The sequence below is a fragment of the Hemitrygon akajei genome, chromosome 1 (genome assembly GCF_048418815.1).
Source record: "Hemitrygon akajei chromosome 1, sHemAka1.3, whole genome shotgun sequence".
Taxonomy (NCBI): domain Eukaryota; kingdom Metazoa; phylum Chordata; class Chondrichthyes; order Myliobatiformes; family Dasyatidae; genus Hemitrygon; species Hemitrygon akajei.
The window spans coordinates 85,583,745-85,600,055 of NC_133124.1; the positions used below are offsets into that span (position 1 = coordinate 85,583,745).

At 39.4% G+C, this 16,311-nt stretch overlaps 1 protein-coding gene across 10 annotated transcripts in view; it reads left to right on the forward strand.

Moving 5' to 3' along the window:
• Nucleotides 1–16,311, forward strand: part of piezo2b (piezo-type mechanosensitive ion channel component 2b) — a 574,856-nt gene that overhangs the window by 506,534 nt on the left and 52,011 nt on the right. For 9 of the 10 annotated variants that reach the window (XM_073047154.1, XM_073047092.1, XM_073047145.1 and 6 more), the window contains 3 exons: nucleotides 2,461–2,660; nucleotides 15,062–15,364; nucleotides 15,452–15,710. In XM_073047154.1, coding sequence (XP_072903255.1) covers nucleotides 2,461–2,660; nucleotides 15,062–15,364; nucleotides 15,452–15,710 — 762 coding nt within the window. Of the gene's footprint in view, nucleotides 1–2,460; nucleotides 2,661–12,982; nucleotides 13,142–15,061; nucleotides 15,365–15,451; nucleotides 15,711–16,311 lie in introns of all 10 variants that reach the window. The other variant, XM_073047164.1, reaches the window with a different exon arrangement.

Below are 16,311 nucleotides of genomic sequence, written 5' to 3' on the forward strand. Positions count from 1 at the left end.
ACAGCACAGGTCCAAAAATCATGTGGCATTGTTGCCCTTTTCATCTTCACTCACTTCGGGATAATACAGGGATGGTTAGTAGTCCATCCAAGTGAGCACTAAGCCAACACCGTCTGCTTTAAGTACTTGCTTGAGGCTCAAGTCTGGGCTTCAGTAAGTAGCATGGTGCTAAGCAGTTGTAAGCTAAGTGTTACACATGGGTGGAGAATTTGCAGAATGCCAGCATGTCAGGCAGCTGGCTGAGAATCACTTCTGGAGACCGGAGGAATGAGGTTTCAAATAGAACATGCTGTTCCTAGGAGTGAACATCACAAACAGCATGCCCTGTTCCAACCGTGCAGATGCCATATTCAAGAATGCTCACCAAAAACACTTCCTCAGGAGGCAAAAGGAATCTGGCACATCCCTGTCAACCCTTAACCAATTTTTACAGATGCATTATAAAGATTAGCTTTATTCATCACATGCTTATCAAAGCATCAAAACATACCATGAAGTGTGTCATTTGCATCAACAACCTACGCAGTCTTAATACGTACTGCAGGCAGCCTGTAAGTGTCACCATAGCATTCCCACAAGTTAGTAACCCTAATTGAAATGTCTTTTGAATGTGGGAGGAAAGCAGTGCACCCGAAGGAAAACCACTTGGTCATGGAGAGAATGTAGAGACTCCGTACAGACGGCAGAGGAATTGAACCCCGATGACTGATTGCTGGCGATGTCACCATGGAAAGCATTTTGTATGGATGCATTACAGCTTGGTATGGCGACTGCAAGACATTGCAGAGAACCGTGGTCGCAGCTTGATGCACCATCAATAACTCTCGGAGACGTGAGGCGAGATATCGGCTTTTATTGGCTGGAAGAAAGAACAAGCAGCAATTGACCACCACACCGCATCCTGGAGACTGAGTCCGGGGTGGTGTCTCCAATCGCCTTTATACCGGGGTCTGTGGGAGGAGCCACAGGAGCAGTTAGCGGAGGGGGGGGCGTGTCCAGACAAGTATATGTAGTTCACCACACAGCTCAGCACATTACACAAACCAGCCTCCCCTCCGTGGATGCTGCCTGCATTTCTCACTGCCTTGGTAAAGCAGCCAACACAGTCAAAGACCCCAGCCACCTCGACATTCTCTCTTCTCCCTTCTTCCAGCAGGCAGAAGATACAAAAGCCTGAAAGCATGTACCACCAGGCTTAAGGGCAGTTTCTGCCCCACCATAATAAGAAGGGGAGTGGTTCCCTAGTTGGACTTCTGACCTCACAACCTGCTTCCTTAATATCTGCACCTTATTATTTACCTGAATTGCACTTTTTCCCGCTGTTACACTTTAGTCTGTATCTGGTATTGTTTTCCCTTATACTATGTCAATCACTGTGTGATGATCTGATCTGAATGAGCAGTGTACAGCATGTTTTTCACTGTACATACATCAATGAATGTGACAATAATAAACCAATCTAGTACAATTCAGAGTCAAAAGCACAAGAATGCAGCTTTATGGTGTCAGTATTTGTTTATTATTCTCACAGGTACTGAGATCCAGTGAAAAGCTTTAGTTTGTGTGCCTCCCAGACAGAAATTCAATTTATAAGTACGTTGAAGCCATAAAAAGGAAAGCAGAATGCAGAATATAGTGTTACAGAACCAGCTAAAAGCTGTGGATGAACCAGAAGATTTGTAGTCTGGTGAGGGCTTGATCCATAGCATTCAGGACCGGTGATCCAGAACTGTACAAGAGGTTCAGGTACGACCCACAGAAGGCTATTTTAAGGGCAAGAAAAACAATTCCAATTGAAGTCAGAGTCAGCTCAGGCAGAGGTTGCAGACTATTGCTTCCTACAAAGTGAAACTTAGCATCATGAGTGGCTGTGATACTTCACTCCCAGATGCCTTTTATACACATTTTGAAAAGGAGAATAAAAGTATATCTGTGCGAATTCCGGAAGAGTCTGATTACCCTGTTATCTCTGTCTTTGAGGTCAGCATCAGTGCAGCTTTCAAGAGTGTGAACACTCTCAAGGGTCTGATGGTGTACCTGGTAGGGCATTGGAAACCCGCACTAACCAACATCTTCAATCTCTCACTGCTGCAGTCAGCGGTTTCTAAATGGACAATGAACCCATGAACATGACTCACTATTTCATTTTGCTCTTTTTGCACTACTTGCTTCATTTATTTTTATATATTTCATATTTTAATTTATAGCTTTTATTATTATGTATTACAATGTACTGCTGCCGCAAAACAACAAATTTCATTACATATGCCAGTGATGTTACATCTAATTCTGATTCAGCTATTTTTAAAAGGAATAGAGGAATCAAGGACTTCTGTAATGATTCTTAAGAACTGATGCAGATAGTTAAACCAACTTTTAAGCAAAATTTGTTTTCATCAACACATTGAATACAAGTTAATAATACGTAATTACTAATTATCCTATGTCATTTTATTGCAGGGAAATGTTCCATGCCGGGACAGTATCCATAATTACTACAAGCATCAGATGAAGCTGAACAGTTCCCGGGAGTCAGGTCTGGACAGAAGTGATAATAGTGCTCAATGTGATGCCGTAGTTGTCCACGAAGGAACCCGAGAGCTGGGTGCTCAGAGAATGGATAGCACAGACTCTGGAGCCTCTCGTGACAGCTTGTCCAGGTAGTGGCTCAGGAAGAGTACGTTCTGAGCATTCTTTTGTGTGTATCCAGCAAGAAAATACTGAATCATTCAATTCTGTCTAAGCTGATACGAATTATTAACGAAAATGTTAGCTAACACGTTCTTGAAGCAGATGTGCAATTGTGTGGTAATCTTGAACTGTATGGTGTAACCATAGACATCTGCGCAAGTACCACTGGTTAGCCTGCCTGCTTAATAGACTTAATATTTTACATCACAAGAGATCCTGGAGAAACTGGCAGCATCTATGGCTGGAAATCAACGATGGATGTTTCAGTAACGATCTTGCCCTCCACAGCCTTCTTTGGCAATGAATCCACTGATTCACCACCCTCTGCCTGAAGAAATTCTTCCTCATCTAATTTTAAATTGATGTCCCTTTATTCTGAGGGTCTGCCCTTGGATCCTAGCCTCTTTTACTAATGGAAACATTCTCTCCACATTCACTCTATCCAGGTCTTTCAGATCCAGCACATTTCAATGAGATACGCCCTCATCCTTCTGAACCCCATCAACTACAGGCCCAGAGACTTCAAATCCTCCTCATATGTTAAGTCTTTCACTCCTGGATTATTCTTGTGAATCACCTCTGGACCCTGGCATTAATGAACACACCCAGTTCAGGCATTGACTGCTTGTGGTCGATCTTGAATTTCCATTGAGAATTGACCACTCTATAGTTCACCAATATGGCAGGTAGTGCTAGCCAAGGTGCTCGTCAGCAGTTTCCTTTGAGAAGTTGGTGTCTTAAAAATGTAGATGCTGAAAATCAGAAATAAAACCAGCAAATGCTAAAAACAACTGGGGAAAGAAAAACAGACTTAAAATTTCAGGTCAAAGACCATTAATCAGAACTATGAACTGAAACACAAACTGTCTTTCTCATTCCACAGTTGTAAAAGGGTAAAATGGTAGGCAGGGAGAGAATAGATTCTCTTAATGATCAGCAAGGTCATCTGTGTCTTGAGCTGCAAGGGATGGGTGCAATTATTAACAAATATTTCTCACTGTGTTTACTGAGAAAATCATGGTAGCTCAAGAGATAAGGGAAACACATAAGAGTGTTTTGGTGGACATTCAGACTAACAGGTAGGAAGTCTTTGCACCCTTATAGTGCATTAACGTGGATAAATCCCCAGAACATGACAGAGTGCATCCTCAGACATTGTGGGAAGCTCGAGCTGAAATGCTAGAGGCACTTGTGGAGATAGCTGCTTCATCATTAGCCTCTGGAGGGAATTATGAGAGACAGAATCTGCCAGCATTTGGATAGATACAATCTGATTAGGTGTAGTCATCATGGCTTTGTTAGTGGAAAGTCACACTTGATAAACCCTTTAGAAGGTAGATGAGGATACAGCAGTGGATGTTATCTATTTGAAATTTAGTAAGGCCTTTGACAAGGTTCCCGATGGTAGGCCGGCCTGAAAAGGTAGGTCCCATGGAATCCAGGGAGAGACATGGTAGTTGCAAGGATTCATTGGCTTGGAGATAAGAAGCAGAGGGTTGTTTTTCAGAATGGAGGCCAATGACTAGTGGTGTGCCTCAGGGATCAGTGATGGGATGCTTGCTATTCATTATTTATATAACTGAGTTTCATACGAATGCACAAGACTTGATCAGCAAATTTGCAGATGACATATGTAACCCTCTCACTGGGGTTCATACCCCTACTTGGTTTGTTAGCTACCTCTGCTAACAGCCACATGTCTCAGTGATGAGAGTGCCACCTTCCATCAGTAATATACACCCAGAGTCGGTATGATTTGGGGTTCAACCAAACAGGAATATTGGGATGTTCCGATAAAAGGAACCTCGATTTGAGCGAATGCTGTGTATATACTGCCTATACACAGTTATCGATAGCCCAGAAATGACAGATCTCGCAAGAGTATTGGCCCTTCTTCCTTGGAGCCATTCATCTGCAGAAAGCACTTCTTGAAACAGGGACCCTCCTTCCAACGGCATTCTGCGGCATCTTCCCTCGTGCCCCACTCTGCATCTCCCACCAAAGCAGACTACAGTCCTTCAGAAATCACTTCCCACCCAGCTCTGTAGAACCTTCTCTACATGCCACAATCCTGATTGGCTGACACAATATTCCTAAGGTCGGCAACATAGTTCCTTATCTTTAGCCAAAGACAAAATACTCTTACCAGCAGGATACACTGCTTTTGCAGAAAAGTGCTAAAATAAAATACTTCACAGCATAGCGGTAGAAATCTTAACCAGGGCATTAAACACAGAATTAGGAGGTGTTGTTGAAAGTGAAGAAAATGATCATAGATTACAAGGGGATCTTAATCAATTAAAGAAGTAGGTCCAGGAGCAGCAAATGGATTTCAGTGCAAACAAATGTGAGAAGATGCATTTGGGATGGCAAATTAGCATGAGACTTATACAATGAACGACAGGGCACAAGAGAGTGTAATGGAACAGAGGGACTTGCGAATACAAGTATGCAGTTCTTTGAAGGCAACATCACAGGTATTGTGGAGAACAAGGCATTTAATAGTGATATAAGTTGTTGGTGAGGCTGCATTTGGTGTCCTGTGCACTTTTTAGGTGATCCAGTTATAGGAGCAGTATGGTTACACTGGAAGAGTGCTGAAAAGGTTTACGAGAATATTGTCAGGACTAGAGCCTAAGTGAAAGGGAGAGGTTGGCCAAGCTAGATCATTATTCCTTGGTATATAGGAGAATGGGAGGGGGGGTGATCTTATAGAAATGTTTAAAATTATAAGGGACATCAATAAAGTGGATGATAACAGTCTTTTCCCCAGGGTAGGGAAGTCTAAAAATAGAGAATATACTGTAGGTTTAGGCTGAGAGGGGAAAGACTTAAAAGTGACTGAGGGGCAACTATTTCATGCAGACAAAGTAGTTGAGGCAGGTACAATAAGAAGCACTTGTATAGGTACTTGGAAGGGCAGGTCTTGGAGGGATATGGGCTGAAAATGGGAAATTGAGACTAGCTGGCTGGGCGTCATGGTCAGCATGGACTCAATGGGCCAAAGGGCAGGTATTTGTGCTGTATTCCTCTATGAATCTATGACCTGACCTATTTAATGTTTCCAGCACCTTTTGTTTTATATAAAGAATTTTGTTAGCTTTATTCTTATGAATAAACTTAATTATTTGGTCTGAAGTTTTATACTAAATTCCATAATACTGGAATGGTCCAGTTCTTTGATTCAGTTTCAAAAACTGACTATGAATTGCTTCTGTTACGAACCCCGTAACTGGGTGTCTTACCAGCAAAGTTAGGAGTATCCGTTGGAGTCTGGTGATACCATTTTTAACAGTATTTATTAGTAAAAATACACAAAAATAATATCAATGCAAATATACAGATAATATACGTCATCAATACTAAACCTAAAAGTACGGGTATAATAATAATCAATAAGAAATAAGCTCTATCATTGTCTAGGGGATAATGAATTGTCCGATAGAAATATAAAGTTCAGTTCAGTTCATGCAGGCTGCGGTAGTTGTTGATCGCTGTGTTGCAATTGTTAGAGAGAGAGAGAGTAACAGCTATTGACTTGCCGACTTTCCTTTACGATCTTGATCCGTCGATGCGTTGTTGTTGTGGCCATTCACGTATGACTCCTCCGTCCTTTAGCTAGACCGTTCCGTGGTGGACTCGTCACCCAGGCAAGGGTGATCACACACACAAGCCCCCACCGGTCTCATAGCGTCCCTCCTGGTGTGTCTGTGGGGTGTTCCCCAGACCTTACTTTTATCCCCACTCACGGGGTCTCAGGTGTCAATCAGGTTGGGATGATGCAACCCATCAAACCCGCCCCCTCTGGTTGCCCCCTGAGGGGTTTCAATGAATAGAACAGTACTCAATGCACAATCCTTCTCCAAGAGACAATAGCAGTAATCAATGGTTCCATTCCGCTTTTGTTAGGAGGAGACATTCCACTTTGTGTATCTCTGCGTTGTCTCTCTCTCATTAACTGACATGAGCTGTTTATCAATAACAACTATCTTTTGCTGTTATCTCTCTCATTTCCTTGGGATCAGACCCGAAATAGTAGCGATTTTGCGATTCTCAAAAAGGGGGGGGGGGGGCGACTTTGCACCCTTCTGCCCATCAGAGTTGCTCCTCATTCGTAACACTTCATTTGTAAGTAGCTCAAGGTGTGTGATGGTTGTGTAGTGACCTTGAACCTTGACAAGTCTTCACCAAGTGATCAAGTAATTTGCTCTACTTTGGCATAATTAATGCAATTAAATCAATGTTCCTTTGACCATTGCCTGAGTTTGAAGTTGTTCAAAAAAAGCCTTGCTGGTGCATATGGCCACCTTGAGCACATTTCCTTCCAGGAAACCACTGCATCTCTTACATCTGCAGATTGATTCAGAATTTCAGTGTCTCAAAGCCTACCCGGAATGCTATTCCACACATGCTGCATGGGCAGAAATACTCTCCATTAGAGAAGCACACCGTTTACTGTTGAAAATAATTGTGCAAAGGAGATTTGCAAAACCATTTTCAAACTTTAACCAGGTGACCTTGACGAATTTGACATGACTAAACTTTTGATTCTACACCTCAGTACCTCAGTGCGAGTGGGGTATTCACAGTGTTTGCTGCATTCGTTGCATCTGTTGTGTTCAACAATTGTGATGCCTTCAATGAGGATGGTGCTTTCAGTGAGTTTTACATTCAGTGGGAATGGTGTAATGACACCCTTTGACTGTACCTTCTGTACTATGCTATGTAGTGTTAAATGAGGTTGGCGCATTTATTGATGATCATTGATTGATCATGCATTCAGTCAGGATGCAACATTCTATGAATATGGTGCACCAAATTTTTAAAAAATGGTTTCAAGGAGGCTGTTGCGTTAAATACAGAGAAAGTATGTGTAGCCTTTCACTGACCACTAGCTGGCACTGGAATTAGTCCTCTCTCTCTGCATAAGCAATATGAAGGGGAGGTATTAACACATTTCACTGATCTGAATTTCTATAGTCTTTGGAGGCTAGCACACTTAATAATAATAGTAATAATAATAATAATAACTTTATTTATAAACAAGAGAAAATCTGCAGATTCTGGAAATCCAAGCAACACACACAAAATGCCAGAAGAACTCAGCAGGCCAGTCAGCATCTATGGAAAAGAGTATAGTCGATGTTTCAGACCGAGACTTTTCATCAGGACTAGTCCTGATGAAGGGTCTTGGTCCGAAACGTCAATTATACAGTACACTTTTCCATAGATGCTGCCCGGCCTGCTGAGTTCCTCCGGCATTTTGTGTGTGTAACTTTATTTAAAATGCGTTTTTCATACAGATAATTTAGTTCAAAGTGTGTTACAATGGGATAAAAGTACAAACATGAAAATAAAATAAAAAAATAAAAATAAACCTAAAAATAAAAGATAAAGTGATGTTTGTTAAAAGCAAGGTTAAAAAATAAGTATTGAGCTGGCATTTAAAAGTGTCGACAGAGTCTGCATCCCTTACCAATTTAGGTATTGAAATCCACAGTTTACAAGCGTAGTTCAAAAAAGCTGACTTGCCATTTATCTTTTGAGGGAGTTTGTTTAAATTTATGAGACCGGCAGAAGACCTGAGAGCCCAACCAGGATTATAAAACAAAAATGATTCTAAGAGGTACTCCAGTCCCAAACTATTAAGCAGTTGAAAAACAAGTAAGATAACTTTAAAATCGATTTTAAAGGATACAGGAAGCCAATGCAGAGAAGCTAGTATGGGAGCGATATGTTCCCTCATCCTGATTTTAGTTAAAAGTGGTGTTTTGAATGAGTTGAAGTTTATCCATAGATTACTTCGAAAGGCCACTCAAATGTGCATTGCAGTTATCCAGCCTATTTGATATAAAGCATAAATTATTTTTCCCCATCATTATGTGACAGAAACAGACATACCTTTGCAATATTTCTTAAGTGTAGAAATGCTGCTCTGGTCAATTTCTTTATGAGGGATTTAAAATTCAAATCTGAATCAAGGATAACACCTAAGGCTTGTTCCTTCTGATTTTACAAAGGGAGACAAATTCCCAAGTTTATCAATAAGTTTATCTCTTTTGGCTTTGGGAACAGCCAAAAGTAGAACAGTCTTATCGCAGCCATCATTTGTTTGGTGTAGTCATACCAGAAGTCAGAGACAACAGGATGTTATCATCAAGCTCAAACTGGGATGTACAATTGTGTGTCATCTACATAACTGTGGAAATCAAGTTTATGCTCTTTAATGAGGTCTCCAAAGGGGAGCATGCATAAGGAGAAGAGGAGGGGACTAAGACAGCTTCCCTGACCAACACCAAAAGGTACATTGTATTTCTTAGAAAACTGGTCTCCAAGACGGACAAAAAAATTTCCCCAAGGTATATAAACAAAACCAATTAAGGGCATTACCAAAGAGGCCAACCAGTTGTGAAAGTGATCTGAGAGAATATTGAGGACAATTGTGTCAAAGTCAGCATTTAGATCCAGCAGAATTACAAACGTAGAACTGAGACTCTGTTGCCATCAGTGCTGAGCCCAGGTCACTGACAACTTTGGCAAGAGCCATCTCCATGTGGTGGTTTGCTGTAAAGTTCTTACTGTAACTTTTCTAGAATATTGTTCTCATTCTGAAAATTTGTACAGAGACATCTAGCCTCATAGCCTCTGTAATACTTTGTCAGAACAAGATTATTCATCACACTGATTATTATTTCCATTGAAACTCTGACTTAACAACATAAAATATTTTAAATACAATGCAGTGATGTTGCATTCTTAGACGACATTTTGTCCCCTACAAATAGCCCAAATGTAAATGTTACCACAAAAACTTATTCTACAAAAGCTCAATATTTACATCTGAAGAGGTCCATATATTCAACAAAATACATAATTCCAAAGCAGCCTTTCAGTGTTCCATTGCTGTATCTAATTGTTTCCTAAATGCTTCCAGGTTTTCTACTCTGTGATGATCACTCCAGTTGAAGAACAATTTCCTGATATTAGTGTTAAAACTTTCTTTAACCATCTAGAACAGGGGTGTCAAACTCATTTTAGGTCACGGGCCGGATTGAGCAAAATGCAGCTTCATGCGGGCCGGATCAGTCGGACGCGTGCGAACGCAGCTTTCGTTGCCTCCGTTTTTTCAGCCTGCTCTCATGTGTCTCAGTCTCTGCTATAACTACAAAGTGTTTCACTTTACAAATTCCATTTCTTATGAAGAAGACTGCTGAGCAAGACTGCCGAATAAACACTAAAACCCTGAAAACCTGGTACCTGAATAAACTCAGCATTAGCCATATCATACGCCATAGGCACTTCAATTACTGGGGCCAACTTTAATAGTAATTAGATATTATCTCGTGGGCCAAAGATAATTCCGGGCCAGATTTGGCCCGCGGGCCTTGAGTTTGACATATATGATCTAGAACATGCACTCCCCAGCCCTTTTCCCACCGTTAAATTTAAAACAGTGGTTTAGATTAATCTTTCAATATTGTTTATCTGCCCGAATAAGGTGGTTTCTTGTTGAAATTGCCAATCAACCTTCAGTAACATTTTGAGTCTCATCACCCTTCTAATGTGCACCCCTGTGCTTGGCTCCCACTGCTATTTTCCACTTATTTCTCATAGTCTAGTCACAGAATAACATAACTGACGAGCTGTCTATTTTGTTCAGATTCTACTTTTTCAACTGTATTTTGTTGACTTTGTTGACGTGTTGACTGCTCTTTTTACTGGGACCTCCAGATCTTTTTCAATTTAATCCTCAGTTACTTTTGCACTCTTCATGGAAAATCATGTTGCCCAACTTTCTCTTTATGAATGATACTTTACACTGATTTCCACCAACTTGCCTCGATATTGATATTTTCATGGAATTAGAGTTAAAGTTGGGGTGATGAATTTTAGTTATCTAAGACCCTTAAATGTTTTTTTCTTAAAGGATATTAGCAAATGCCCTTGTGTTATAGACTGGTGTTACATTATGCTAGTCTCCCTCATCAGCTCAGTGGTTTGACTTAAGCCTATTCAGCTTCTTCACATGTTTATTAGGGGAAGGACATACTGATTGTAGGATCTCTAATGAATCCTTTAATCACTCAGTATATTAAGGAATACAGCAAGTGATGGTATTGCAGCCCTTACAGTCTCCATCTTAACTCAGAATTAGTGTTATTATCACTGACATGTTGTGAAATTTGTTGTCTTGTGGCAGCAGAACAGTGCAAGATATAAAAATTACTATAGGTTATAAAAATAAAGAAATAGCGCAAGAAGAGGAATACTGAGGGAGTGTTCATAGGTTCATGGACTGTTCAGAAATCTGATGGTAGGGGGAAGAAGCTGTTCCTGAAATGATGAGTGTGGTTATAAAATCTTGCTTAAACCTTTCCAATTCTATTTCCTTAAGATCTCTTGAAGAGTATGTGACTTTACTTGTGAATGCACACATAACTGAGCATCATTTTTGGGTGCAGATTTCCAAAGAGTCAAAACCCAATAAGAGAAAACATTTCTACCTATCTTGACCCATAAACTGGAACTCAAGCTCAAGATTCTAGCTAAAGTAAATAGCCTCTATCCTAGCAAGCCCAACAAAGAATTGAATGCATTTCAGTGGTGGTAATTTGCCTTCTATACTGCTGGGAACATGACTATTCAGCATAATCGCTCCTGAAGTGACAACATCCTCTACCCAGGTATCAGTCTAGTGAACCATTTCTAAGGTATCATCCTTGCATATAGAAAGCCAGTTTAGTCACCAATTTCTTCTTCACCATCCTACCTCACAACCCCCCATCCACCCACCACTTAATCTTATGTTCCACTCCTTTGTAATTAATGTTAACAGTTCATCAGCTCTCCTACCTGCTTGGTCTACCTGCATATTAACATCTGTGATCGATTTACAAGCATACTTAGCTGTTTTATTCTTGATCTTGTAGTTTAAGTTTTATTCGCATGTCATCTAGGTGCGATCATAATGAAAAATATTTTATGATTAGATTTTGTGTTTTTATTTATGTTTGGTGACTCTCAGTTTTCTTTAATTTAACCATCCCTTATTGCTTATTTTCCTTTACTACTTAAATTTGTTACATAACATTATCTCAGGACCAAATATATCTAAATTCTAATGAGCACAAGGAAAATTTAGCCGGTGCAGCTGGACAAAATTCAGTCAGTTTTCTAAGTGTTTCTTGAGCTAAACACCAACTTGAATTGTACCTTATTTACATCAAACATTGAGACAAAGAAGAAAAAACAGTGTGATAATTCCAAGCAGGGTCCAAAAGCTTTCTTACATTCTTTCTAACTTACTGCGTGATATACATTCAGATTATGTATATTCTGTACCTGTCTCTATATCCTCCTGTTCAAGTGCATTTTGCACCTGATCTCAATCCTACTCTTTGCCTCTAAATTTCCATTAGACATTTGGCAATATGGCTTACAGCATTAAAGGATTAAAACACTCATTGTACAGAAAAGGCCATTAACAAACCTGAGTCCAATTTACACTGTGCCTGACCTTCCATTTCTTTGAACATTCAGGTGAAGACTGAACAAACTTCTGATTCACCATCAGCCTGTTTTGCAATGCCAGCATTGAAGATTTCACTTCCAATGCATCAATTCTGTAGATAACATTGGAATCGCATCTTGGACAGGGAAGATGGAGGTGGACCATTCTTTTCCTCATTGGTGAATCAGTTGGATTTTTACACAAGTCAAACAATTCTCCAGCTGTAGTGTTAAGGAGATCGAGAGATGTGGGGAGAGGACAGGGAAATGGAGCTGAATAGAAGTAAAGGCATGACCTTGCTAAACAGACTCAACAAGACAAATGGCAGATTCCTGTTCCTTATTCTTAAATTTGAAAAGCATATATTTTAAAACAGCTGTTTATTATCTGCTGTAGTTTTTGTATCTTGGAGGTTCTTTTTGATTTTTTTTTCCCAGTAAATCTTTTCATTCTTATCTTTCCACTGATCAATGAAATTCAATCAGTCGTGTTTGCTTTATTGCTATCAATGTGGTGGTTCTTTGATGTAGGAGGACTACTAATAAAATGACAAATAGTCAATTTTTTGATTTTTTAACTGACATGATACTCCTTTTATTCATGTGTTTTTTTTTTCAAATTGTCACGAAGTGAAATGAGGTTCTCAGAATAGTGCACACTCGCAAAATCTTGGCAATTCTGCCTCTTTTTCTTTAAAGCAATCTTTTGTGCATGTGGCTGTTTTGTGCACTTCTGTCTAATTGCTATGTTCTGTGTCATTTTAATGTTTTGTACTGATAGCTGCTACACTGAAGCTACCATGCTGTACTCACGGCAGTCAACTCTAGATGATATAGATGATATTCCTAAAACAAGTGAGCGTGCTCGACCTAGGCTTCGTAAAATGTACAGCCTTGATATGTCCTCCTCATCGGTTGAAAGTGGCAGTATAGTGTCAAGGTGCCTTATTCATGCATGCTTAATTTTAATAACTAATATATGTACTAAATGCATATATATGTTTGCATAGTATGTGTTGGCATGATTACTACCTTTAAATGTGTTTCTACTTTATGCAGCATAACAACACAGTTACTTAATCGTGGGTGCCATAAATTTAATAATAGAATATGGTTATTAAATGATTCTGTATGATGAAGCCTCAAAGCCGTATCATTACTCCAACCTACACAATTACTTTTCGTTGTGCAATTTAATGTAGAGGCTACATTTTGAATTCCTTTCGAGTTTTATAAAAGCTCTCAGCATGGAAACAGGTCATTTGGGGTGACTCCAACTGCTTTTTCCCATCCTGTGCCCACATTCCAACTGTCCTTTCTGCCGTGCTTATGCATCATCTCCACCTACCATATAAAAGCGATTCCATTTGACACTAAACTTTTACATTCTTACAATGTCCGGCATTATGAACTTTTGCCCGAATTGTTTAGGTTATTTATTACTAATTATATTACATTTATACTAACTAATTTTGAACTCCCCAGCAAATGAAAAGACTTTGACAACATCTAAGCTGTTGATACCCTTTGTCATTTTAACAAACTCTCTAAGGTCACCATCATTCTTCCCTTCATTAAGGCACAGAATGGCAGTGTTTATATTTCACATTACATTCACAACTGCACATCCTCCAGTGGCTCAATATCCTCAGCATGGAAGCTGGAGCTTCACATTGTAACCAAGCTTTCACATATACGAAACAGTTTCTTGTTTTGGGCTTTTTACCAACAGAAATCTGAGATTCAAGAAAGAAGGTGGAAAGTGTTAAATAACGAATACATTTTCAGCAGACTTGAAACACAGATACCTTGATTATCTTACTGTTGGTTCTTAAACTATTCATTTGTTGAGACTTGTGCAGCATCTTAGTTGCTGTGATATTCCAATATCCAGTTTCCAAAGGTGCTCAGTCATAAATACTGTGAAGGTTCAGAATTAAGACAAATATTTAATATATCCAATAATATTCTTCTCCATTGGTACTATAGATACTCAAATACACACTTAATGAGTTCTAACAGAACCTATAAATTTCACTGCAAACTTTCCTAGTGTTCTACTTTTGCCTTAAAAGTTTCTTTGATAATCTTATGCTATGATAAAGGAAAGGACTAAAAATAAAGAGCAAGTTCTTTTCCTTTCATTAATTATGACATTGTGATACTGAGGGATCCAGGAAAAGAAGGTTCACAATTCAGGCTCTGACCTCTGTTGACTCAGCCGGGGTTGGTCAGGTATTGATGAAGATGCTATATTTGATTACAGTGTCTTGAAAAGGGGGAAAATAGTCAATGAATCTTACTTCTGCTTGCTGCCTGCTGGAACATGTATGCATGTTGTGTAAGGACACTGTGATGCCTGTTACTATCAGATGACCTGTAATTCCTTACTATGAGAGTTTAACTGTCATGAATGGTCACTTTGACATAAAAATGAGAGCCAGCAAACATAGAGCACGCAATGAAAATTGTGAGGAAATCCACAGATTTTTTTCTTGAGTGTTTTAAGTCAGATGAATACAGTACAAGTAGATTAGAAGTATTTAGATTCATTATCTCCTTTATGTGTATTTTTTACTCCATATAGGTTTCATTACATCAACACATTTTAATTGCATTCCTGCCATTTGTAATGATCTACAAGCATGGGCTCTTGTATAATTGTGTTAGCATTCATAGCATGTGGGAGGAATATGTGCATGAAATGGAGCTAAAAGTACAGTGAACCTCTTCCTACTTAAAGCTTTCACACTTGTGCTTTAACAATAGTAGAAATTTTCAAGGCCTTTGAACTGGGAAAGATTAAAAATCTAAAACGTCTTTGAAAGGAAGGTCTGAACCTTATTATTTATTCTCTTAGTGAGCCAACACAGTGCACCATGTTGTATTCACGTCAAGGGACCACTGATACGATTGAGGAGGTGGAAGATGAGCAGGATGAAGAAGCGACAGTGCCTGTGTATACAACAGACACCATGACTGAAGAGGTTCCTCCTTCATACAGCAAAGCTGTGAGCCTCGAGCATTTGAGCATTAGCTCAGATTCTGCTGGAGGAAAGCAAATTATGGCACTCACCCCAGATAGCAAAGTGGATCTACTTGAAGACCCTATCTTTCCAAATCTAAGCCATGAACTAACAGCCAGTGAACTTCTTCTCAACAAGTAAGTTGTATATCTCAGTTCTATACATATCTCTTTTTATTGGGTCTTTACCCATCTCTAATGTTATTCCAACATCTTACATTTCAGGATGTTTTATGATGAAGAGTTGGAAGACTCAGAAAAGTTCTACAAAGCTCAGCCTCGGCCACTGCTGCTCTTCTTTGCCCTCTATAATACCCTGGTAGCCCGGTCGGAAATGCTGTGTTTCTTTGTCATTATCCTCAATCACATAGTGTCAGCTTCAATGATTACCTTGGTACTTCCCATCCTAATTTTTCTCTGGGCTATGCTGTCCGTTCCTAGGCCAAGCAAGCGTTTCTGGATGACAGCGATTGTGTATACAGAGGTCTGTAGATTTTGTTTTGTCATGTTCTGTAACCTTATTGGCTAAAACTGGAGATTAACATTTTTCAGAACTGAACAGCTTTTGCAAATTGTCTATTCAATGACATTGGAATGGGAAAGCTAAATATCCTGTACTGCAATTCCTTATAATTCAGGTTAAGTGACAAATTAAAGCCAAGAACTTGCAAGTTATATGGGTGATGGTGGTAGATCGGGAGAGGGAATATAAATAGAGTGAAATAACTTTGGGGTACAGAAACCAATTACCAGTGTTTAGGTTACTCAAGAATATTGTATATTTGTCTGACTCCATTGGTAGTGTTCTTGCATCTGATACCTCTTATTATTCCAAGCCACGCCTCTGAAATGAACAAGAGGGTCATGTAACTGGCCTAATAGAATCAATCGCTGGTTGCCAATTTAAATGGAAGATGTTTTTAACTCGTGTCACACCAATCAGAAACTGAGTCAGATTTATTATCTTTGACATATGTCATGAAATTTATTGTTTTGTGGCAGCAGTATAGTACAACACATACAAACTACCATAAGTTACAAAGTAACTAAATAGTGCAAAAGATGAATAATGGGGTAGTGTTCAT